At 34.0% G+C, this 24,944-nt stretch overlaps 9 protein-coding genes across 9 annotated transcripts; 4 read left to right on the forward strand and 5 right to left on the reverse strand.

Moving 5' to 3' along the window:
• Positions 1-242: 242 nt before the first annotated feature.
• On the reverse strand, positions 243-1,016 carry TVAGG3_0007740 (RNA polymerase II transcription regulator recruiting protein; the record flags this gene model as incomplete). Its single annotated transcript, XM_001316226.1, has 1 exon — positions 243-1,016. One exon carries the CDS (start codon positions 1,014-1,016, stop codon positions 243-245), a length of 774 nt encoding a protein of 257 aa, XP_001316261.1.
• A 918-nt stretch (positions 1,017-1,934) lies between these two features.
• On the reverse strand, positions 1,935-3,127 carry TVAGG3_0007750 (uncharacterized protein; the record flags this gene model as incomplete). Its single annotated transcript, XM_001316225.2, has 1 exon — positions 1,976-3,127. One exon carries the CDS (start codon positions 3,125-3,127, stop codon positions 1,976-1,978), a length of 1,152 nt encoding a protein of 383 aa, XP_001316260.1.
• Positions 3,128-3,945: 818 nt separating this feature from the next.
• TVAGG3_0007760 (histone H2A) lies at positions 3,946-4,630 on the forward strand (the record flags this gene model as incomplete). The annotated part of the gene is made up of 1 exon (XM_001316224.2): positions 3,966-4,385. The coding sequence occupies one exon, from the start codon at positions 3,966-3,968 to the stop codon at positions 4,383-4,385; it is 420 nt and encodes a 139-aa protein (XP_001316259.1).
• A 64-nt stretch (positions 4,631-4,694) lies between these two features.
• On the reverse strand, positions 4,695-7,795 carry TVAGG3_0007770 (uncharacterized protein; the record flags this gene model as incomplete). The annotated part of the gene is made up of 1 exon (XM_001316223.1): positions 4,722-7,208. One exon carries the CDS (start codon positions 7,206-7,208, stop codon positions 4,722-4,724), a length of 2,487 nt encoding a protein of 828 aa, XP_001316258.1.
• Positions 7,796-8,676: 881 nt separating this feature from the next.
• Positions 8,677-9,274, forward strand: TVAGG3_0007780 (redoxin family; the record flags this gene model as incomplete). Its single annotated transcript, XM_001316222.2, has 1 exon — positions 8,697-9,206. One exon carries the CDS (start codon positions 8,697-8,699, stop codon positions 9,204-9,206), a length of 510 nt encoding a protein of 169 aa, XP_001316257.1.
• A 325-nt stretch (positions 9,275-9,599) lies between these two features.
• Positions 9,600-16,316, forward strand: TVAGG3_0007790 (ataxia telangiectasia mutated (ATM) -related family; the record flags this gene model as incomplete). The annotated part of the gene is made up of 1 exon (XM_001316221.1): positions 9,622-16,308. The coding sequence occupies one exon, from the start codon at positions 9,622-9,624 to the stop codon at positions 16,306-16,308; it is 6,687 nt and encodes a 2,228-aa protein (XP_001316256.1).
• Positions 16,317-17,686: 1,370 nt separating this feature from the next.
• On the reverse strand, positions 17,687-19,225 carry TVAGG3_0007800 (protein ubiquitination; the record flags this gene model as incomplete). The annotated part of the gene is made up of 1 exon (XM_001316220.1): positions 17,687-19,225. One exon carries the CDS (start codon positions 19,223-19,225, stop codon positions 17,687-17,689), a length of 1,539 nt encoding a protein of 512 aa, XP_001316255.1.
• A 666-nt stretch (positions 19,226-19,891) lies between these two features.
• Positions 19,892-20,464, forward strand: TVAGG3_0007810 (ankyrin repeat protein family; the record flags this gene model as incomplete). Its single annotated transcript, XM_001316219.1, has 1 exon — positions 19,892-20,464. The coding sequence occupies one exon, from the start codon at positions 19,892-19,894 to the stop codon at positions 20,462-20,464; it is 573 nt and encodes a 190-aa protein (XP_001316254.1).
• Positions 20,465-21,776: 1,312 nt separating this feature from the next.
• TVAGG3_0007820 (surface antigen family) lies at positions 21,777-24,429 on the reverse strand (the record flags this gene model as incomplete). The annotated part of the gene is made up of 1 exon (XM_001316218.1): positions 22,034-23,836. The coding sequence occupies one exon, from the start codon at positions 23,834-23,836 to the stop codon at positions 22,034-22,036; it is 1,803 nt and encodes a 600-aa protein (XP_001316253.1).
• Between the last annotated feature and the right edge of the window lie 515 nt (positions 24,430-24,944).

The following is a 24,944-nucleotide window of genomic DNA, read 5'->3' on the forward strand; positions in this document are numbered from 1 at the left end:
TTATTCATGATCTAACAACTATAAGCAGCTTGTACTTCTAGCGTAGAGCGGTCCAAATCTTAGAATATATACAAAAATCCAAAAAAATGTAAATCATAAAAAATTATATCAACTTATATAAGATATTCTGATTTATTTCACATACCTATCATGAACAATTACAAATTGACCGCTTTCTGCGATTTCTGATCCAAAAATAATCCATCTGACTTTCTGACACCTAAGAATTTCTTAATAAAAACTCAATCAAGAAGTGCAGGAATGGACATAAATATGATTCTCTGAGGTTTGTTGATCTCATTTTGGAGCATCAGATTTAATGCATTAGGTCCGGCAGGAGATTTGGCACTCTCATCGGAATTGGAAGTCGCTTCTTCCTGATAGCCTAAAACTGGGAGATGGCTTGAATGCTCCTTCTTCATGAGCTGAATATATCTATATCTGCATTGAACATCAGATCTTGAAGACATATTTCTAGCAATTTTTGCCCAAGTATGCGGTTCAAATTCTTGGACAAGCTTTAATAAGTTATCATCTTCTTCTTTTGACCAAGGAATCTTTGCAATTTTTGGATCTAAAGCGCGTCCCCATCTTTGAGAGCATTGAGATCTTGTTCTCCCATTTCCTACAAAATGAGATATTGACTTCCAATCACCCAGTCCATATCTGTGAATTGCAGCTAAAAGTAGTATATCTTCTTCTTGGCGCCAAAGATTGCATTTGCGAATACCTACTTGCTTCTCATTGCAACTAATAACCGGTTTATGATGATCAAATGCATATAAAACTCTGTGAATTAATCGCGCTGGTTCGTCTGTGTTTACTAGCACAAGCAAATTATATGATGCTTCTTCCAGACTGATTTTCCGATTAATTTGATCACAAATTATCTTTTCACAAGATTTAATTGTTTCATCTGACTCTGAACCATTGAATGGAATTAATCCAAATGCAAACATCGCTAAAGGACATGAGTTTCTTGTTGTTGCAGTATAGGAGGACTTCGAACTTCCCATTTATATGTTGAAATGTCTGTTCAGAAAAATTCACAAATCAGATTCTGATTGAAAACTCAAATTAAGTTATATCAAATAACATCGTGTCCGGTTCATTAGTTGATTCGATGACAATACATCATGATTGTGTGATTGTTTCAATAATTCACCTTATTATCGTTACGTTTTGATTGATGTCAAATATTAATTGACCTGTGTCAAAACGGTTTTTGCATTTTATGCCAAATTTAATTTCTAAAATATTACTCATTGAAAGATATGTAAATAAATCAATTTTATTTCAAATTTTTTCAAAAATTTTTCCCACAATTAAAATGAAACAGATATGATAATTTAATGAATTATTGATTAAAAATTTGAAACGCTATTTGAATCATTTTTTGAGAAGTTTTTAAAAACCCTTAAACAGATCACGTTTATGATCATATTTACTGAGAATTGCAAAATGGATGTATGGCCGCTGTTATGATACAATACCAGTTGGAAAATTAAAAAAGGGATCTGAATTACTTTAAAAAATAAATAATTTATTTTTTGAAATTGGAATATTTCGTTTGACAATTGGATGAAAAATAAACCCTGTTTACTTGTCAATTATATAAATGCATGAAGATTGAAATATGATCAAACAAAAATTTTGGTATTTTCAATTATCTTAAAAAATCAGGACTATTACATTCAACGTCATACATCTAGTTGATTTACTACTATTTATGATATAAATACAAATTAGAAAAATTTATTTAAAATTTACCAGAATAATTGAATCACAAGAAATATTGAGAAGAGCTTGGATTATCTGTTCACTATTTTACTGATATGATTCATAAAATTGAAAAATATATTCGCGATTAATTCAAATTCTAGACTAAAATACATGTTATTCCTATTATATTGTATGTTAGATGATTGAATAGAAACAAAATACAAACAAAATTTTATTAAAAAAAAACTCGAAACTAAGAATGCTTTTCTTCTTCATCGTAAACATCATTTTTCTTATATGGTTTGCCTGTTTTTCTCGATTTCTGCCGTTCTTCAATCCCATCAATAACTTCTTTGGCTTGGAGTCTATTTTTAAGAACTCTTTTGCATAAAACTGCATTCTGTTCAATTGAAAGCACAAGATTAGCTTCTTTAGAACAAATTTGTCTCAAATTAGATTGAATATTTTGCATGTGAGCTCTTCTTGCTCGTTCGCTGTTTTCTTTGCAAAGTTTTGCATCAAGGACAAAATCGCGAGAAGTAGATGGACCAGTTTTATTCATCATGATGTTTCTTGTGCTGATTTTTGAATCTGTAGTTTTATTTTTAAAAGACCTTAACTCCAAAGCTCTTGCAAGCAATGGATTGTTGTCGCGAGAAGTAAATAAAATTCGATTAGGGTTGGCTAACTGATTCTGATGATGAATTTCATTTCCAATGATATCATTTAGGATTTGTTGATGAGCATTGAAGTTTGGAAGGCGCTTTGCCCTAAAGAAAATCGGATCTGGAATAAATTCTAAAACTTTTTCATGAAAAGAAGCATCTTCTGGCTTAAATCCTATTAGTAACTCTTGTGTTACTGTTTCTGCTCTTTCAATAAATGCAGAATTTTGGTAAAATGGAGAATCTGGAAATTCCTCTAAAATTATATTGAAAAATAATGCAACTGAAAGAATTGTCCAATTGTAAAAGAACTTGGAAGCTGATTTCCTTTTATCATCAAGTAAAATCATTCGAAATTGGTAGTATTTCAACGCTAATGAGTCAAATACTTTAGATTTCATTTGATCTAGTTCTGGTACAATATGACATGGTTGAAGGAAGTTGTAAAACGTTAACCATATCGTAGATTTTGTTGCAATAAATAATTCTGACGAATAATAAACATTTTTTATATCATTACTCATTGATGCATCGCCGATTAACTTGTCAAGAATTGATTTATATGTCTTTTCGAGGTCAATTTGTAAATTGTAAAAAGTTAAATCTGATTCATCGAAAGATGACTTCAATATTTGTAAAATGATATCAGAATTCTCTGGATCTGCTCGAAATACGATTGAGTTGTCTGCATATGGTGCTAAAATAATATCAATATCTTGAGCATCAATCGATTTAAACATTTTCTAAAAATTTTTGTCAATTTTGATTTTAACGTCCTTTTCTAGGGAAGACTTATCATCAGGAGAAGTAAAAGAATCAGTAATATCTTGTCTTGACAGAGTATGTTGTTGTCATCAATTGCTATGCTGTTAATTCAGCTGAATTGGGAAAAATTAATACAATGTAAGGAAAACGCTGCCTAAAGGCAAATGAAGTTGAACGGTTACTGTGCATTGTCGTTACTTCTTTATGTAGCTTAGGAATAATTTAGATTATTTAAAAAATTTTAAAAAAATTGAAAATAAGTGAATAGTGAAAGATATAAGAAACGTTAATTTGTATATTTATTACTTTGTATTTGATTGCGGAACTATTTAAGCATACATGAATTAACCAAAGGAAATTGTAATTTCGATTTAAGAATCTGTGAAGAATTTTCAACAATTTCTACGATTAGTATATTTTTATGATGACTGATGAGGAAATTTTGAAACCTGTTTGAGTTAAATACTATAAATTAAGCAATTATATAATAAAATTTGAAATTTAAAGCGTTTTCAAGAGGATATGTGATGACATCAAGTAAAGTACTTTGTTTCAAGCTATTGTGAACGTTTTTGAATTCCAAATTTTTTTTCAAAATTGGAAAAATGATAACAAATTCAACAATTCATGAAATGAAATTTTGAAGACATTCTAAAATAATGATCACTTTTTGGCGCCAATTCCAAGATTGGGTTTGTGGGGAAAAGTAGGGGTCTAAAATGACATTTTTCAATTTTTGTCAAAATGCCACTTTAGACCCCATACGAATACAGATCATACGTGGCGGGGTGAAGTGTTAATCATTATTTCATAATGCCAGCTAAGAAGGGTGTTAAGAAGACAGCAACAAAGACAGCCGTTGATGGTGAACGCCAGCATCCAAAGACACGTTCATCCCGTGCCGGTCTTCAGTTCCCTGTCGGCCGTCTTCACAGATTCCTCCGTGAAGGCCGTTATGGTGAGCGTGTCGGTGCAGGTGCTCCAGTCTTCATGGCCGCTGTTCTTGAGTATCTTACTGTCGAAGTTCTCGAACTTGCCGGTAACGCTGCTCGTGATAACAAGAAGACACGTATTTCCCCACGTCACATCATGCTTGCCGTTCGTAACGATGAAGAATTGAACCAGCTCCTCTCCAACATTACAATCGCATCTGCAGGTGTCGTCCCACACATCCACAAGGTCCTCCTCGGCAATCCAAAGAAGGGCAAGGATGCTTCCCAGACACAGGAGTAAATATGTTATTATACACTTTACCGCAATTACACAATATTTTATCTTTTTATTCTTTAATTACAATAGATGAATGAACTTTTAATGAAAATATTGACTGGTCATAGCTTTATGATAGTCATTTAAATTAAGGATCTGCAACATAGACTTGTTTACAAGAATTATTTTTCATTTGAGTCTTGAATATACATAAATAACAATCAAGAATACTAGCCCATAGTTATATATTGAAAGATATACTATTTTACATGATAAATTTGTTGAAAATTTTGATAAATTAAATTGTAATTATGAAAAAACGATGAAATATAATGATAGTAATGGAAAAACAGAATTTATTTAACGAACAAATGAAACAACACTTGAATCGACAAGATCACCTTGTCTAGCGTTGATAACTCTCTCAGATACTTTGCTAAGTATAATTGTAGCAATAGTATGAATCAGAGTAGCTCCGAACAAAATCCAAGAACCTTTCTCAAGCCTTGTAACGACATCAAAGCAAGTTTTGTGTCCTTTTATCAGAGGTTCATCGCTGAAGAACATTTTAACAATAGGATTGATCACATCACACTTATCTCCGACCATGAATGCTGCAAACTGCGAAATCTCTAAAACTGCGGCCAAAATTGAGATGATGAAAACATCCAAGCAGTTCCAAGCGTAGAGGTATTCCGCTGCGATGTAGAAGGCTCTCTGGACCTTCCTCCTCATTGGAACAAAGAAAAGAATGAGTTGTGTGATAATATGCAAAATTGGGACAACAATTGCAACAACGATGTAGAGAGCTTGAGTGAACCTGATTGTGAACTGGTTCGGATTCTCTGCGGCGTGAGGAAGTAGAATTGCGAGGTCAATAACAGAATAAACTTTCTTATGTGGCTTGTCGAGCATATCCAGTGCATAACCAATGAGTCCAACGAAATCAAATGAGAAGGAGTCAACACTGATGCCGTAAGAAACAAGGCCAAGTGCAATAACTAACAAAACTCCGATAATTATAGAGAGAGACCTGAATTCTGAGAACTGGATGACAGAGATCCTCTTCTTTGCGTCCTCTCCTTCATCGGAATATCCTGGATTGTCAGCGTATCTTGCGATTGCAAGCAAAATGTGGGACAAAGCCAAAGAAAAGACAGTACTGAGCATGAGAGTGAGGAATCCGTAGGCTGGATATACCCAAAGATGGACTGAAACAGGGGCATCGATCATTCCTGAAATGATTGGGAAGTATACGTCGAAATTAAATGCGATAAGCATCAGAATCATGACGAAAGAGTCGACAAGGGACCATTTACCAAGAGCATCGAGTACTTTCAGCCATGTTTCGCGTCTCTTCGCGTTCATTATCGGTCCAGGCAAAATCCAGACAGTTAACATCATAATTAGCTTTGTGTAAGGCCATGCGCAGGACATAACTGCAATGAGGATTGAGAGCGCGTATGTTTTGGCCTTCCACATATCTCTGATTGAGTTAATGAGGCCGAAGTCCATGATTGAAGGGAAAGCGACATGTTTATCACCCATGAATATCTTTGCGAAGACACTCGCACCAATACCAGTGTTGGATGATATGAAAACAGCGATATTAATCAAAATCAATAATGGCATGAAAATTCTAGTGAAAATAGACAGTCTGGGCGTCATCAGCATCGATGCCTCAGAGTCAGTTCGCCAGAATTTCTCCCAAATTGTTTTGTGTACTTGTGTCGGCAACTCGATATTTCTCAGATTCAATGGTTTGTTGAGTGATTGCATGCTCTCTATCATTGGGTATGTCAGACTGTCGATGGAGCGGTCGTCTTTCTTCCTCTCCTTCGGCATAATGAAGAAGATAATGAAGATCAAGAGAAGTGAACCTCCGCCGGCAACAGCAGTGGTCCAGAGAGTGAAATCTTCGTACTGCGAGTCATGTACATTCTCGCAAGTAGCGTTTGCAAGCTGTTGGTCGAGTAATTCGTTCAATTTCACTGTTCCGAAGTTATTTACAAATCCGGTAACAAAAGTAGGAATAATTGGTCGGTAGTTATCGATAAAGAACTTTACAATGGAATTTACGAATTCTCTTATTTTCATCTCCATTTCGTGGGTTTGAGCTTCCAAAGAGAGATGAGTGATGGATGTATTGAAGAGAAGATAAGTAATACCTGTTCCTTCAGAAGAAACAAGTGTTTCTAGACACTGCAAATCCATTGATTGAGCATTAGTGAAATTGACACCTGCTCCTTCAGGAGAAGCCGCTTGTAGTTTCAAGTCCATCTTGTTATTTGATAAAGCGATGTCGAAATCGGCTGTTTCTGACAAATAAGCGTCTCCTGTCGTAATCATTGAACCGTTTGAGCTAACGTTGACTTGGAACGTGAGATTGAATCCGAATTCCTTCATTCCTGTGTGTGTATCTAAAATGTAAGGTCCAATTGGGTCAAAAATTGTGAAATCATCCCAAGTGTTTAGACCAGAGAGGTGTAGATCGATGATTGAGAGGTTGATTCTGGCCTTTAAATCGTCGATTGGAACTGAGAAGAAGAGAGGTTGAGAGTAATTGAAGTAAGCAAGGATGGATTGAAGATCAGCGAGGCCTGTTCCGTTGGTAAATCTGTTGAAGAGACTGTTGAGGTTCAATGGGCCATTCGTTCCTGTGAAATTTGACAAAATGAACCTGGCAACGTCAATAAGATCGGATTTTCTGAGATCGGTCATATTTGGTCCGATTGGGATATCGATGGGCTTTGTGTAGTTTAAGTATGGTCTGATGATATCGTTTGCCTGTTGGAATCCGCTTGTAATTTCATCGCCAAGAAGATCTTGTAGGTTGTTGCATACCATGGGACCAACGTTGTTCTTGATGATACTGACAATGAGGCCCTTGAGAAGGTTAATAAGCCAATCTAAGAAGGCACTTGTTGTAATATGTAAAACAGGATCATCGATTCTATCGATTGATGCACCACATGTGCCTTCAACAACGTTTACCTTCTTGATTAATCCGTTTTCGTCTTTTTCGAAGTGGAGGGTAACTGAAAACTGTACTCCGGAGGCAGTAGCTGAAAAACTACCTGATTGATCAAAGGAGTGGGTTGGGCAGTTTGATAAAGTCTAAGGTTACCGCCAATAGCAACATTTGCTTTAAGATATAAAGTAAGTCCATCTTCTATTTTATCTGGATTAGGATAATATGTTGATTTGATATCAAGAAGATCCATATTATGAATTGATAGATTTCTAAGTGTGAGGTTATAATATAAAAATCCAGCTGAAGTAGTAGTTTCATAGTAATCTATTTGTAATGTTCAGTTTGTTCATCCAGCACTTGAAGTCACATGCATAGGGCTCTTCTAATAGAAGTTGTCTTCTGCAAGAGGCAAAGACTAGAAGGTTGAAAACGAACATCTGAATTTTTTCTGAAAAAGAAAGTCCAATGATGCAATTTTGGATAATCAACTTCATTCAATTTTTTACAATTTAATTCCATTAATGAACAAATAACATTTTTTCTCCGGTTCTTCTAGTAGAATATTTTTGTTTGAAAAATTTGAAAACTCACTATCAATTTGTTCTTACAAATAACCTTAATAATTTTATTTTTCTGAGAGATGAAGACCATCAATCAAAGAATGCTAAATTATGGATGAAAAAATGAAATAATCAAAAGATTGTTCATTATTTAAGATTTTGATAATATTTCTTTTGCAAAATTCGGGTTATTTTGATCAGGATCAGGATGCTTACTAAACAATTGGTAGGTTTTATATTATTAAAGCCGAACCAAGAATATTTGTGTTCTATTGATTGGATATGATTCTAAATTCCATTTCTACTTTGTTCGGCATCTCGTGTTCATTCGAATACTAAAGGACTTATAAATATATAATGTTTTATATATAATAACTTATTAAAATGTCTTTATTTATTAATCAAATCAAAACAATGGCGTAAGTAATAAAAACATTAGAAAATTAATAGGTATCATAAACACGAAAGTTCAAAAGTTTACGAATTTGTTCATAAAATATGAATAATAACTTATTGTAAATGAATATTTGCCTGAAATATGAATGAGCAATATATAACTATGGAGAACAAAAATTTAGTAGTGATAGACCTTGAAAGTTCTCGTGTTGCATCTAGTATTTGCATTCAGATTTGAAAATGAAAATTCCATCGCCGTATTTTGCGTCCAATCTAATAAACGTTACGTAAAACACACATCTAGCCTAAATATAAGTTGAGACGGCGATGATATAAAGAAGGAGAAAAAATACACGTTTTTTATAAAATTCGCTGATCAAGTGTGAGGTGATCACTTTACTTGAGATGATCAAGACAGCTTTCCAGGGCACACCAGTTTCTCTTGCTGGCCAATTCGTCAAGGTCGGCGCTAAGGCTCCAGCCTTCAAGCTCACAAAGGGCGATCTTTCCTCTTTCACAGAGAAGGATATCAACGGCAAGTATGCAGTCCTCAACATCTTCCCATCCATGGATACAGGTGTTTGCGCTGCTTCCGTCCGCAAGTTCAACAAGCTCGCCGCTTCCCTTCCAAACGCAGTTGTCCTTTGCATCTCCAAGGATCTTCCATTCGCTCAGGGCCGCTTCTGCGCTGCTGAAGGCATCAAGAACGTAGTCCCACTTTCCGACTACAAGTACACATCCAAGTTCGCTGAGAATTATGGTGTCCTTATGGCCGACGGTCCACTCGAGGGTCTTCTTGCCCGCTCTGTTGTCGTTGTTAACCCACAGGGCAAGGTCATCTACAGAGAAATGGTTCCAGAAATCGTTCACGAACCAAACTACGATGCTGCCATCGCTGCTATTAAGAACGAATAAATCAATTAGCTTCACTAGGATGCGAATTTGATAATTATTCCTTTTTTAAGCTTTTTTTGTCTGACCCAATTTAAATTTATTTCATGAGATTTATCGGTCTTGACTCGTGAGTTTGAATCAAGATCATGTAAATAATGACACAGTAAGAAAGAATTTATAACAAGAATCTCGTGATCATTTGATTTGAAAAGATTTCGACAAAAACTCGGATAATTTGAAAATAATTCATTTTCCATGAGTATCTATATCTAATGAAATTATTCATAAACTTTGCTTGAAAAATTCAAAACCAATTATTTTTTTGAAAGGCAAATTATTTCAATTTTTATTTTACGTGTCAAATCGAGTAAGAATCTGACACGTCCTGAAAAATAGTCAGTTTCTCGAACTAGGGGAAAATATCACGTTCTGAAACATGCTTCCTTTCCCATATCAGAAGTGGGCAAACCCATTTGAGTTAATACGGGATGGGAGCTTTGAAGCATGGAAACGAATTCGTGATGAAATGCTGCGCAAATTGGGGCAGCATTTTCTAACTCTGTCGGAATCACAGTTATCCACAATATTCAGCGAGTGGGAAGGTGGTCTCCATCTAAGGAAGCAGAGTGAAAATAATGTGAACCAATTATCATGCTTACTCGTGATATCCCTTCTTTACTACTTTAGAAGATCATTTGAACATCTCAAGACATACTACCCAATTGTCAAAACTCTCCAATCGAGTCTGGATAGAAATATTACAAAGGCAGCCTCTGAAGTTATGAAATTAATTGGCAAAATTTCAGCAGATAACCAGACGTTTTTAAAAGAATCACTCGAACAGGCCAAAATTTTCCTATCGGTTAAACAGAGAAATACATATTCATACAATGCCTTATTACTTCTCAAAATAATTGGAAAATTTTTACCAACAGATTTTTTCAATGTTACGTCATATCACATTCCGGAAATATGGAATGCTCTTTGTTCAGGTGATCCAGATTTCCGACACAATGCCGTAAAAGTTATGACCAGGCATTTTTCATTATTAGACACAACTACGACCTTTTCTTTCGGAAAATCAGTTTACTTGGATTCCATAGAAACGTTTAATTCAGGTATCCTTAATCCATCTGGAATCCTAGAGATTTTAGAAGTAATTTTCAAACTTGCTCCAACAATTGTCCAAATACCACAACTCTTCAATACAATAATTTCGGCAGCAAGCCACAATATTGAGTTCATTATCCCTTCAATTCCTTTATTTTGTCAAATCATCGAAATATCTCCAAATGCATTGCCTTCAAACCATATCCAGTCATTTATTCTTCATGCTATATCCCTTCTCGAGCAGCCAAACTTCAAAAGAGCACATTTAGACAATATTATGAAATTAATAAAAATAACAAGCAAAGAAATGATTCCTACCCATGAAATAATTCTTCAGTGTAGGAAAGTACTACAAAATCACTCCATTTTGGAGAACCATTCCTATGTTTTTGAGTTATTTTATTTCTTATTGGATGTAGTTCCCGAAATACAGATTCCTACTACTCTCACCACACAGGCACATCCTTCTCAGTGGCTAATAAAGGTCACAGCTCGAGTTTTTCCCACAGTTTACGATATGAAACAGAGACTTCTCGAATGGTACGAGATAGGCATCTCAAAGACAGCTTCCAACAAAGAACTGACCATCGCATTGCAGATTGTCAAGGAATTCAAGGTCCAATTCTTTGAAAACCAACCGAATATTTTGGATAATCTCAGACACGTGATATTTAACCAGAATGAAGCCATAAGAATGCTTTTTGCAGATACTCTGACAATGTTCCAGACTCCAAAAGGCATTTCCCTGTTAATTAGAATAGCTGTTTTTGATTCAAGTGAAAAAGTGAGATTATATTCATTAAAACTTCTTTCTGGAATAGATGCAGACATAAACTCTGATTCCCTGGTTAATTTGCTCGCTGATCCTTCTTATTCAGTGAGAATTGCCGCAATTCCGATAATTGCAAAAGCATTTACCATAAATCCACTCACATTTTACTCTGTGATCCACAATTTCATCACCAGTTTCGTTGAATCGACAATACACGAGCACGACATGCAGAAATTGTCCATTGCTTGTTCAATTTTGCCATCTATTGCCAAGAATTTCGTAAAACTCGTTCCGTCATGCATAAAAGACATAATATGGCTCTGCGTAATCCTCCTTCTTAACGGTTCTCCGTTTCCTTCAGCGTACGGCGAAATTGGCTCCGAATCTTTCGTTCATCCTTCGAATTTCGCTGCGGAAGACATCAGAACGAACCTCAGACACGACATGCTTAATAATTATTCGGTCGGATTCTTGACTTTGGACTCTTTTTCAGAAAAAGACGTGATTTTGAGAAGATTATTCACAATAGAAAGCGAAAACTGGTCAGAACTAAGAGATGCATCAATATTTGAGACGTTGAAAGCTATATCAATGTACACTGTCCCTTATACTTTGCAAATTGTTCCATTATTTATAAATACTTTCAAAGCAAAGCATAAAGATGAAGTTTACTTAGCAGCAATTGACAGTTTAATTGATATAACATTAGCGTTCAACGCAAAAGTCAACTTTTTCAACTATTTCCCTGATTTTCTGAATATTTTAATGAAATTACTGTCAGAATCAACATCAGACAAGGTTGCAATCTCAATATTGAAGCTCATAGGTACAATTGGACCATCAGGAAAGCGAATTTTGAACCAGAATTTGGATTCAAATGCAGATGACAAAAATAAACTGTCATTTAAGCAGCAAAACTTCTTCACAAAAATCGCATTTGACCTCCTGATGCCTCTCCTTAAGCAACCGAGCCCTTCCACGATAATTTCTGTTACGAGAATTGTAATTGAAGATCCAGAGACAGTACTTCCGAACCTCGGACAAATCATAGCTGCCTTTGTACAGTCATTTAAGATTACCGATGATCCGTCATCTCTTTTTAATTTGATAGATAACATTGCATTCCACACGAAAAACCACATGCTTCCATATATTGACCAGCTGATGCCTTTGTTCTTATACCATATACACGATATCAACTGCTTATCTGTCATTGCGACGTTAAGTTGCAGTATTGGATACGAATTTACACAATACGCTTCAGTTCTGTATCCACACGCGATAAGAATGATCACTACAAGGGATTTGAATTATTTAAAGGTACTTATGACCTTCCTTGTCGCTTCGATTGTCTACCAAAGACAATCTGCTTCAGTTTTATTTGATTTCATCGAACAAAGGATCGCTCTCAGGAAAGATAATGATGACAACTTCATTCTCGTCATCATGAACAAGCTCTGCACCCTTCTACAATCAAGAGTTGTCAATTTAGAAGGTTCTAGAATACTAAACATCGCTTTTTCACTGGCGCAAAATGGAAAAAGAAAGTTGGTCGATGAATTACTCATTAATTTGTGTTTGTTTGCCAATATCGGACTGCAAGAAGTCAGAGATTTCATGGATTTCTGCGATATTCAGTTTCCTAAGTTCATAGAATTCTTCGGATCGAACAAAGATAGAAGACCAACACTATCTCCAAAGGAAAGAGCTATTAAAATCAACAAACCGTCGATGAATAACATATTATTAGGAGAATACAAAGAAGACTGTTTATTAGAAACGCCAGAACCAGTATTCAACCAACAAAGGAAATGGCTGGATGATATGAGTAGTCTTTTGATCTCAAATTGCCCTTCATTTGCAATTAGAGGTAGTTTAAACGTTGCTTTACAGTACAGAAGCTTTAGAAACGATATATTTCCTTATGCGTTCTTAAGCTGCTGGCTCAACAGCTCTAAACAAGGTAAATCAAAAATTGCCAAAACAATTTTAACGGCGACAACAATTTACAAAGACTTAGAGCCAATAATATTCGATTTACTTGGTACTCTCACTCTTGTTGGCGACAAAATCGATATTCCTGACGATGTTTTATCAGAAGCAAGCCAATCAACACCTTTATCATTATTCTACATGCAGAGACACTTCAGAACTCACGAGAACGACAAGAAAGTCATAGAGAAAATGCTCTCAATCTACGTGAGAATGAGAATGTCCGATTCTGCAAGAGGCCTATTATGTAGAAAAGGTGACAACATAGGAAAGGAAAGTGAAGCAAAATGGTCTGAACAGTTAGGCGAATATGAAAAAGCATTAGAATACTATCAGATCGCTCAACAGAAGAATATTACGGGCCAAATCAGAATTTACTCAAAATTAGAACAATGGGATACAATTCGGAACCTATCTGATGTATTTCCTAACCTAAGAGCCTCCGAAAAGAAGAATTCTGCGATTTATTTCGCACAATCTTTCTTTTATTCTGGAGATTTCAAGAAAGTTGCCCAATACATCGACTATTTCAAGAACGAAGATGATTTTGCATCCATCCATTTCAAATCCGTGTTCTATATCTCAATAGGGAACTTCGAATGCGCTGAAAAAGAAATCGAAATCGGATTTAACAAACTAGTCGAAAGCCGATCGATTTATTCCGGCAACGACACGAACCTTGCCATGCAACACATCGAATTCGCTCACCAGCTCGTGGAACTCCAAGAAACTCTCGAGCTCAAAAAAGGGGGAGCGAAAAATGTCCCCGAAATTTGGCAGAACAGATTAGTTGCCTTCTCGGAAGAGTCAGACGCATGGCTCAGCCTCATCAAGACACGTTCACTCGTTGTATCTCCAGCAGACCACATAAAAACATGCATAAAGATGCTGAGTGTCCTCAGAAAAGAACATAAATTCAGAGCAATTGATTCTTATGTACAACGATTAAATTCAATTCAATTTCATACAGAGTTCATAATCAATTCACTTAAAGTATTATGGGCGAGAGGTGAAAGAACAAAAGCCATTGACAACGTTGTCTTCCTTACGAAACTAATAACAATAAGCGACGAAAAGGAATTTGACGAAATTTTCAGTTCAAACCTCCAAAAATATGACACAGTTTACAAATTTTTGTCACCTTTTTTGGAAGGAACTTCAGCCAAAACATTTGATAACTACAAGAAGTATCTTCAGAACAACAACGTCGATGACATCATGAGAGCCAGGATAATCAGAATTGCTGCGACATGGCAATACAATCTCTACAAAGCGAACACTTCATCTGTTGCCTCTCTTTCGAACATTTTGCAGAGTTTCCAGCTGAGCAACAAACTGAATGACAAAGACTACAGGACATGGGCGGGAATGGCCTATGCAACATCACGCGCATTGAGTCATTCAGAAGAAAAAGTCCCTGAATACGCAGTTGACGCAATCAGTGGATTTTTGGAGGCAACGAAACTGAATACTTCGTTTTCTCTTGAATACCTTTGTCTTATGTTCTCCATTTTGTTCAGATACGGTGAGCACATCAAACTGCCTGAGAAATTGGAGGAAAGAATCATAAATTTGCCTCCAATCATCGTTATCCAGATAATTCCTCAAATTGTCGCCCATCTGACACACAAAGAAGAATCAATCAGAAGAATTGTTACTTCAATCATCACGAAATTTGCTGCTGACCACTTCGAAGCAGTTGTTTTCTCATTGAACATTTTGACGCACACAAAAGATGAATCAAAGGCAAAACTGGTAAAAGATGTTCTGAATTCTATTGGTTCACTTCACCCGACCATTTATAATGATACTAAATTGTTTATTACTGGAATGAGGAGTGCAGCAGTTTCTCTAGCAGAAGTCATTATTTCCATGATAAACAGAGCGACACGATGCAAGAATCCAATGGAATACATTACAATTGTCAGTGAAATATTGAAAATCAGTCAAAATCCTGAGTGCGAACACGACAGATTTGTCATGAGAATGGTCAACTCTTCGTTGCAGAGAGTTGCACAGTCCTACAAACAAGTAAACAGCGGTGACAACCAGGCATCAAGAATGCTAGTTGATAATTTGTACAGTTTGTATCAGGACCTTGAAAATTCTCTCAAAAAATTGGATACAATTTCACTGTCAAAATTTTCAGAAAATTTGGCAGGAAAACGTCACTTTTCATTAGTTGTTCCCGGCCAATATTTTGTAGATAAAGATGGTCCAAAGATACATTACATCGATCCAACACTCCATGTTCTAAATACAGCGCAACATCCTAGATCAACACATTTAGTTGATGAAACAGGGAAGAAGTGGAAATTCCTTTTGAAAGGAAACGAAGATTTGAGATTGGATCAGCGAATCATGCAGTTCTTTTCACTCCTTAATTCACTAATCAAAACGAACAGATTGACGAGTGATTTAGGAGTGACAATTGAACAGTACGCGATCATTCCTTTCGCTCCTGACGCAGGATTAGTTACATGGGTAACTGGCGCAGACACTTTGTTGCAACTCGTCTACGATTTCAGGAATGAAAGAGGAATAAATCCACTTCTGGAGCAGATTGTCTGCAAAGAATTCACTGAAGCTCAGTACACATACTTGAATAACTTGCAGAGATTGGAAATCTGCAAAGACATATTCAAGATATCCCCAGCAAATGAACTGAGAGAAACAATTTGGTTGAGATCTTCGTCATCGCAAGCATGGGTTGCTCATACGAGAAGTTACACGTTGAGCACAAGTTTGATGTCGATTGCTGGCTTTGTCATTGGATTGGGCGATAGACATCCAAGCAATATAATGATACAGAGACATACAGGAAAAGTTGTTCATATCGATTTCGGAGACAGTTTCGATTCGACGGTTTTGAGGAAGAAATTCCCTGAATACGTTCCTTTCAGACTCACAAGAATGATTGTCAACGCTTTGGACGGTGAATCTGTTGAAGGTTTGTTTAGGAAATCTTGCGAAGACATTCTCTGGGTGTTGAGAGATAACTTGTCACCAATTGTTGCACAGCTGGAGATATTCGTTCACGAGCCAATTTTCTCCAATAAAACAAATAGTGACGGAGGTGCTGTTCAACATAATATTCTGTCTAGAGTTGCTGCAAAATTGAGCGGATTGCACGAAAGTCCGACTGGACACGAGATGAAGACTGGAGAACAGGTTGACTTGCTGATCAGTAAGGCAATTGATCCGGTTTTGTATTCAAGACATTACATTGGATGGTGTCCTTTCTGGTAATTTTGTTTGAATATTTTTTTTGTTTTTTATATATTATATAAATTTTTTTTAATATTTAACTATAACTGTCTATTTTTTTTCTCCATATGACCAGTTATCAGTTTAGGATGCACCTTATCACTCTCAGACATTCTCTCAATTTTTTTAGATACCAAAGCTTTATATCCTAATTTTTTATGATTAAAAGTTAATATTTTTCATCAGGAAAAAGCTAGGGTGGCAGGAAACCCCCATAGCATCTCATTACCTAATTGGGTTATCTCGAATCTGATACTATATTTAGAAAATACGTCAATAATAGCCTATTATATTTTTAATCATGAGTCTCCAATCCTTGATTTGAGCGAGTTATTAAAGTTCTTTTCGCCATATATTTTGAAGAAAAAGTGTCACCTTTTCTTATGATGATTTGAAATCTAGCTGTGCTTTATGTGATCACAATCAATCCAACTTTGTATGATAAAAAAGAAAATATAAGAGTTTATTTAATATGTTATATAGCAAACATATTGTTATTTCTTGTGGTTGATGTAAACTATTTTGTTTAAAACGTCATAAAATGTCATTTTTTGAGTGCGGGGATAATTGATAAAATAAAGTTTTCAGAATTACTGATAATTATTAATAAAAAACCTATCAAAGAATTATGAAATACATAACTTTTTATTATTATGTTTTAACTCATTTGGTTGTTACAACCATTGGTTATGGCGATGAGCGAATCGTAATTCGAAGTGAACTTTTTTGTCAAAATTACCCGAATAAACTTGGATGCTAAAAAATATCTGAATAGATGAGATAGAACAAAATCTAATACAGAATTATTTATGTTATCAATCATCTTTTATATCATACTTATTAAATATCCAGAAGAATATCCCAATAACAAACTGAGATTCAAATATGGTTTTCAGATTCAATTTTTTTGACAAAATTAATTTTTTTCGTTCCTGAAGATACAAATTCCATCTTTTCGATCTCATTCAAATCTTTTAATCAAAGTTACACAACTATAAGTTACCTAATTTAACAAAGGTTTATAAATATGAAACCAGAATGTAGCTATCTCCTTATGATCCCTAGATGCTACGGGGGTTTCCTGCCACCCTATATTATAAATCACAATCCAGTACCTCATATGACAGCTATACTTTTTTTTGCTATTAAAATAAAGATATATTGATGCTATGAGCATGTCCAAAATATTTTTCAAAATAAATTTGACTTTTGATAAAAGATATTTATTTTCTTACATATTTTAAAGAGTAATATTTAAGAATTGGACTTGATAAGCTTGGACCACAAGCATCATATTAAGCGCAGTTGCATTTTAAATGATAAAAACATTATTCAAAAATTGTTTTGCTATTGGTGAACATTAATAAGAATTAATCTCGTTCAGTTTATTTATAATTGCACCTCGTGAAACAAGTAGGTCTGATATCTCTTTGTAATGATGCATATCTGCGTAATCAAGAGCAGTCTTTTTATAAAAATCTTCCACATTGATATCAATTCCATTTAAAATAAGAATCTCTGAAATTTCTTTTCTATTATTTTTTGATGCTATATGGAGGGCTGTCTTCCCATACTTTTGTTGTGCATTTATGTCAACACCATGTGTTATTAAAAATTCTACCATTTCTTTACTATTATATAATACAGCCATATGAAGGGCAGTATTACCACCAAGATCCATTTTGTTGATATCTATTCCATTCAAAATCAATGTTTCTGCGGCATCTTTACTATTACCAATAGCTGCAAAATGAAGAGCATTTCTCCCTGTGCTTTTTTCTGTTGCATTTATATTTGCATCATGAGTTATAAGAAATTCAATTATTTCCTTGTGATTATTCTCTGCAGCATAATAAAGTGCGGTTTTCCCATCATAATCTATTGAATTCACATCAGCCCCATGAGAAATAAAAAGTTCAACTAATTCTTTATAACCATTCTCTGCTGCTATATGAAGAGGAGTTTTCATTCTTCTCTGTTCTTGCCACTTTGGATAGGAAGCACGTGAAAGAGCACATTCACAAAGTGATGGACTGTTGTACTGCAATGCAATCAGTAGAATATCATTTGGCAGCGGATCTATTATTTGATCCAAATAAATTAAAATTGCTTGAAAGTTGTTGAATTCAGAACAGTATCTAATATCAATATATAGGTCATAATTATCCATCAGAAAACAAACAAAATCAATGTTATGTGAAGCAATTGCATATTTCATGCATATTTGATCTGGAGCTTGATATTTCAAGCATTCGTTCATAATATCTGGATTTCCACCCAAAAATGAAAATTGAAAACATCGCTGGGAGATTTCTGAGTTAAATTTTGATCGTAATATCTTAAAACAGTTCACAGAACCATGATAACAACAAATTTCAAGTAATGATAAATCTTTTTCTGGATCTGGATAAAAATAACTTTTTAATGTTTGGTTGACATCAAATCCATCTCTTTCTGTAAATTTAATGAATGAATTTATATCATCATTCATGATTGCTTTGTAAATTGTATCCTTTTCATGAACATCTATTGTATAATTTTGAGAAACAAAATAATTTTTAGGATCAACAGGGAAAATATAGTCATATTCCTTATGAAGAACGTAATCAAAAAGAGATGATTTGAATGAAAAGCCTTTTGGATGATATTTGTCGTATATTTTTCTAAATAACTCTAAATATGATCTAAAATGACGATTATTATACACAGACGCGATTTTTATATCTTCTAGAATATTACACAGCTTCATTTTTTTCGTTTTGATTATTTTTGTTTTGATTTCTTTGTAAATCTTGTTTATTTCTTTGTCATCCACTGCCCTAAGTCTGTATATTGCAGAGATAGTCTCAATGTAGTCACGATTCAATTCAATTAGTAATTTGCAATTAAAATCATTCATGAAAACTGAAATAAAAAAATTAAAAAAACATTTTGAGTTTCCGAACTTCTAGTAAAATCTTTTATTTTGAGTGAAATGCAATAAAAATTTAGATTCTGCAACAGCCACTATCTTCATTTGCTTTATCTTCATGTTTCTTCTCAGGAGCTGCTGCTGGCTTTTCTGGCTCTGCAGGTTTTACAGGCTCTTCTGGCTTTGCTGGTGGCAAAGAGCCTAGATTACTTAAGTATTTTCTTAATGCAGTTTCAAAAAGCTCTTTTATATTAGTATTGGCAAGCGCAGAAGTTTCGAAGAAAAGGGCATCGTTTTCTTCAGCAAATTTCTTAACAACTTCAGTATCTTATTTCTGTTGGAGCCGAGAAAGATACATATAATAACCACAAAATTACTCCACTCATTTGTGCATCATATTATGGCTATCTTGACATTGTTAAATATCTAATCTCTGTTGGAGCCGAAGTTAATACAGGAAATAATCCTGATAATACTCCACTCCTCTTAGCATCACTTAATGGTCATCTTGAAATAGTTCAATATCTTATTTCTGTTGGAGCTTATGTAAATGCATCAAATTGTTTTCATACCTCCCCACTCCTCTTATCATCACTTAATGGTCATCTTGAAGTTGTTAAATATCTTATTTCTGTTGGAGCAAATGAAGACATGATGGATGATGATAGATTTTCTCCACTAATTATGGCATCACGACATGGTCATCTTGAAGTTGTTAAATATCTTATTTCTGTTGGTGCTGATATGGAAGCACAGAATCTTGATGGATATTCTCCACTAATTATAGCATCACGATATGGTCATCTTGAAGTTGTTAAATATCTTATTTCTGCTGGTGCAGATAAAGAAGCAAAGGATATTTATGGAGCTACTCCGCTCATTAAAGCATCAAAAAACGGTCATCTTGAAGTTGTTAAATATCTTATTTCTGTTAGTGCAGATAAAGAAGCAAAGGATGTTGGTGGAAATACTCCACTCTTCTATGCATCATATTATGGTCAACTTGAAGTTGTTAAATATCTTATTTCTGTTGGTGCTGATATAGAAGCAAAGGATGAAAATGGAAATACTGCATTCATATTAGCATCAGAATCTGGTCATCTTGAAGTTGTTAAATATTTAATCTCTGTTGGAGTTGATGAAAAAGCAAAGAATAATGACGGCGATTCTGCACTCTCCCTTGCAAGTGATGATGTTCGTGATTATTTGATATCTATTGGAGCATAAAATCATGATCACATGTGAATAAATGTATAAAATGTTAATTACATCTGGGAAACACACACAATCATTTTTTTCTCAAAAAATAGACAATATAAGATTTTACTAGAAGTTTTGTTTTCTTTGTAAGTTGCAAAATCTAATGCAATATTTTTCCTTGTTCTATTTTAGATTTTAGAAGATAATTTTAAAGAAATGGAATGATCATTTTTTATTTTTATCATTTTGACTAAATTTTATGTACAGGATTCTGTATTATTCTTATAAACATAAGAATGCATTATTTCTTTCAGTCTTAATTTCTTAATATCTATAGTTTTATTATCATATAAAGTCAAATGACAGTACACTAGATATGCTTCAAATTTCTATCATTAATCAATAGTTAAATATTAAAAATGAATAAAAGTTAAATTTTTTATTACATGAGAATAAATGGGAATAAAACACTATAGGAGAGAGTGTGAGAACTACCATACACTAGACATGTTATAACACCACAATTTCTTAAGGCACTCTTAGTTAGACCTGCTTGAATTAACATAGAGTACCCGAAAAAAGTTGTAGACGCTGAAATAAGTTGTATACGGGGAATTTCTTAATGCAAAATTGTTGGAAACAACACAAAGGATCATATCGCATGCTAAATTCATGTTTTAGCAAAAAGCATCCAATATCAAATTACGATTTGATAGAAATTTATTTAAATAATAATAAAACTGGTTTGTTTAATTAATTTAACTAATAATTAAGCTTTATTCATTATACATACTCGTTTTAAATTGGAATAAAATTTATAAATTTAATTTTTGACCTTCTATAGGTAGAATTGTATCATCTTCCTGTGTATCTATCTTCAATGTGTATTTTATTCCTTGAGCAAAGGCTTCATTCAGTTTTTAATCTTTGTAAAGATTGCATTTGCACAAATGGTATAGGATACGTAATTATACAATAATCGCCTATACAACAACTTTTGATTCATTTACATCAGGATTGGAAGACTGAATTGTAGAGGTCTTGGAATCTTGTGAAATGAGCTAAAGAATCCTATAATTCAGTGCACTAAGCTTAAACATCATTGTCAATGAAGTAACCTAGAGTTAGTTATAATGATGCTGGTAATCAACCACAGAACTAGGCACAGATGAAAAATGAAAAAAATTTAAACGAAAACATAAATTTTAAACGGCAATTGTATACATTTCCTTTTTTTTCTACTTGCAAACATAATGATGATTACTAACAAAATAAATTTTCTTATTTTCAACAACTTATGTTTTGATTAAAATTTTACAAATTAAATGGAATATTGATTAAATTAATAACTTAAAATTGGTCTATGTACACAATAATTTAATTTATTATAATTGTTTAGTCTAAAATAGTTATTCATTGTTAAGATTGAATCGATATCACGCGGAATTGGGTCAGATGCCATTATAACAAATTAGCATGTTCTATTCCATATATGCAATATATTCTCCCATAGAATTCCATATCTAAACTGTCTGTATGAAGATGTATACAACTTTTTTCACCGTATACAACTTTTTTCACCGTATACAACTTTTTTCACCGTATACAACTTTTTTCACCGTATACAACTTTTTCGGGTACTCTATCTTTATATTCTGTAGTTTTGTTATCATGTGAAACACCACATGTTATATTGTCACAGCCAAGGAATGCATCTGGTTCAATCTTTTGAACACTCAATGGAATGTTGATCTGCTTTAATGATGTGCATCCTTGAAAAGCACTTTGACCAATATTAACAACACTTTTATCTGGAATCAAAATTGCTTCAAGATTCTTGCATCCGAAGAAACAACTTGGTTCAATATTTCGAACTCTATCTGCAACTGCAAAGTATTTGTTCGTTGCTGCTGGTGGATATATGATGATCTTAGATCTATCAATGTTATATATTGCTCCATTATCGCTGCAGTAATTGGAAGAAATAAATGAATTCACATTTGCAAGTTTCACACAACCTTGGAATGCAAATGGCTCAATAGTAACTAATCTCGAACTGGACTGAATATTAATACTAACCAAACTCAAACAATCTTTAAAGCATTGACGAGACAAAACTTCAACATTATCAACAATATTGATACCAGTGATTCCTGTCATTGCAAAACATTCAACATCAAGAATTGTGCAGTTTGATGGAATAGAGATTGATGTTAAACTGCTGCAGTTCTTGAAACAGAATGCAGGAATTATTCCATTGCAAATAGAATCACCTTCAAATGTAACTGATTGTATGCCACAACTCATGAAACACGATTGTCCAATTGATGTGATACTCCTTGAAATAGTTAATGATCTAAGACTTTCGCATAAAAGGAAAGCATAATCTTGAAGTGTTATGTTTCTAGAAGAAGGGAAAGAAACAGATGATAATTGAGAACAGCTTTCAAAAGCATTTAGTGAAATTATTAGAGAATCAGTGGAAGAGAATTCAATCTGAGGAATTTTTGTGTTGCTTAGAAATGCAAATTGACTAATCAATGTCAAATCTTTTGAAAAAGAAATTGCTGAAGAAAGCTGACAACCATCAAAAGCGGCATATCCGATCGATTTTATAGTTGCAAAACTTGGGAATTTTGTTAGATGGGTACATCCTTGAAAAGCATAATTCTCAATTTTTTCGATATGGCAAATACCTTCAACAACAACTTCTTGGAGATAGTCTCTATTAATAAATGCTTTAATTCCAATGGTTTTTAGTTCTGATGGCAAATGAATAACAGTTTCATTGAATCCAAAATATCCAAGAATTGTTGTATTGTCATCACTGAGCATTACATTATCTTCATTGATGTTCAACGTAGCATTATTTGACATTTTAGGAACAAACTTAGGAGAATTCGTAACAAAGCCACTCTTCAGATCAGGCATTGGATAAGGGAAATAAACATTTTCTAAATTAGGACAATATGCCAACGCTCCTGTATTAACATAAGTAACGCTTGGAGGAATAGTTAATGTTGTCAAGCCAGAATCATAAAACATTGCAGTACTTAATCCTGTTAAATTAGTAGATAAAATGCAAGTTTGTAGTTTGGGGCAGATGTTGAAAGTTTGGGATGCGCAATATACTACAGAGTTTGGCATAACAAATGAAGTTAGTTGTGATCTGAAGAAAGCAGCTGTGTTTATAGTTTTTACACCTTCAGAAAGTTCAACAGTTGGAGCTTGGTAACTTACAAAAGCACCATCAAAAATAATTTCAACAGTTGACAAAACACGATAAGGAGTTGTGGAGGCACTGCAAACATAATATAAAATGGTTTTGTTAGCATCATATAGGCCACGTCCATCAGTATATAAATAAATATTTGCATTTTCAATGGAAATTGAATTCATCTTTGCATCTGCATTAAAAGCCAATCCATAAAATGTTGAAACTCTTTTTGGAACTCTAAAGGTCGAAACAGATGTCAGATAGAACACATGCTTATTGATGGTCGTCAAAAGAGAATCACTGTCAATTTCAGCAGTTGTCAGCTTTAGATTGTCCGAAAAAGCAAAGTTATCTAACAAGGAAACTGACTTTGGAATGGTTATCGATGAAATTGAAACTTTTTGGAAGGCAGCATTTCCAATGCTTTTCAGATATGGGGGAAGAGATATTGATGTGACGTTTTTACAACCATAGAAGGCGCTGTTTCCTATTGAAACCAACTTAGTGCATGCGCTGAGATCGATAGAAAGGAGATAGTTACAACCATAGAATGCAAAGTTCTGGATATCCTTTAAATTTGGATCAGATTCGAAGCTGAATCCTAGAAGAGTTGTTCGAGCATCTTTGAATGCATTTAATGTTGGACTGGATCCAGATATCCTTTCGCATTTTGCAGAAATGATAATATAAGGATCTTTTGTACTGACAGCATCAAGGGATTTCCCATCAGATGAGTATTCAGTAGATTGTAGATTTGTTATTTACTCTATTGACATTCCATCAAAAAATGTCACTTTTAGATCTTGGATACCAAATCTTATAGAGCATTTATTGAATGCAACATAGGTGAATGCATGAATAACTGTTATTTTTGTATCCTGTAAAACATGAAACTAAATGAATCATTCTTTGTTTTCTCTATGCATATAATACGTTATCTTATATAAGTTCTTTGAATGGATCAAAGTATCCAAAACTGAATCAGAAGTTAAACATATGCAGAGGCTGTTTCAAGGAAGAGTTATGAAAAATAGATTAAATGTCTCCGCTATCAGATATAAGCTTTGCCTTCATAAATATGCTTTAATGAAAAATACGCAAATAGTTGAGTTTGATGGCAAAATAATGATATTATGTCGTAGGAAAAAGAGAAGCGGGAATTTCAACAATCTGACAAGGGTGATTCTCCTTATTACAAACTTCAACAAACATAATGGTTGCTATTTTTGTAGGTTTTAAATGAGATTTTAGCATGTTTGAAAAAATGTCTTTAAATTGTTTATTTCAAGA

The sequence above is a fragment of the Trichomonas vaginalis genome, chromosome IV (genome assembly GCF_026262505.1).
Source record: "Trichomonas vaginalis G3 chromosome IV, whole genome shotgun sequence".
Classification (NCBI taxonomy): domain Eukaryota; phylum Parabasalia; order Trichomonadida; family Trichomonadidae; genus Trichomonas; species Trichomonas vaginalis.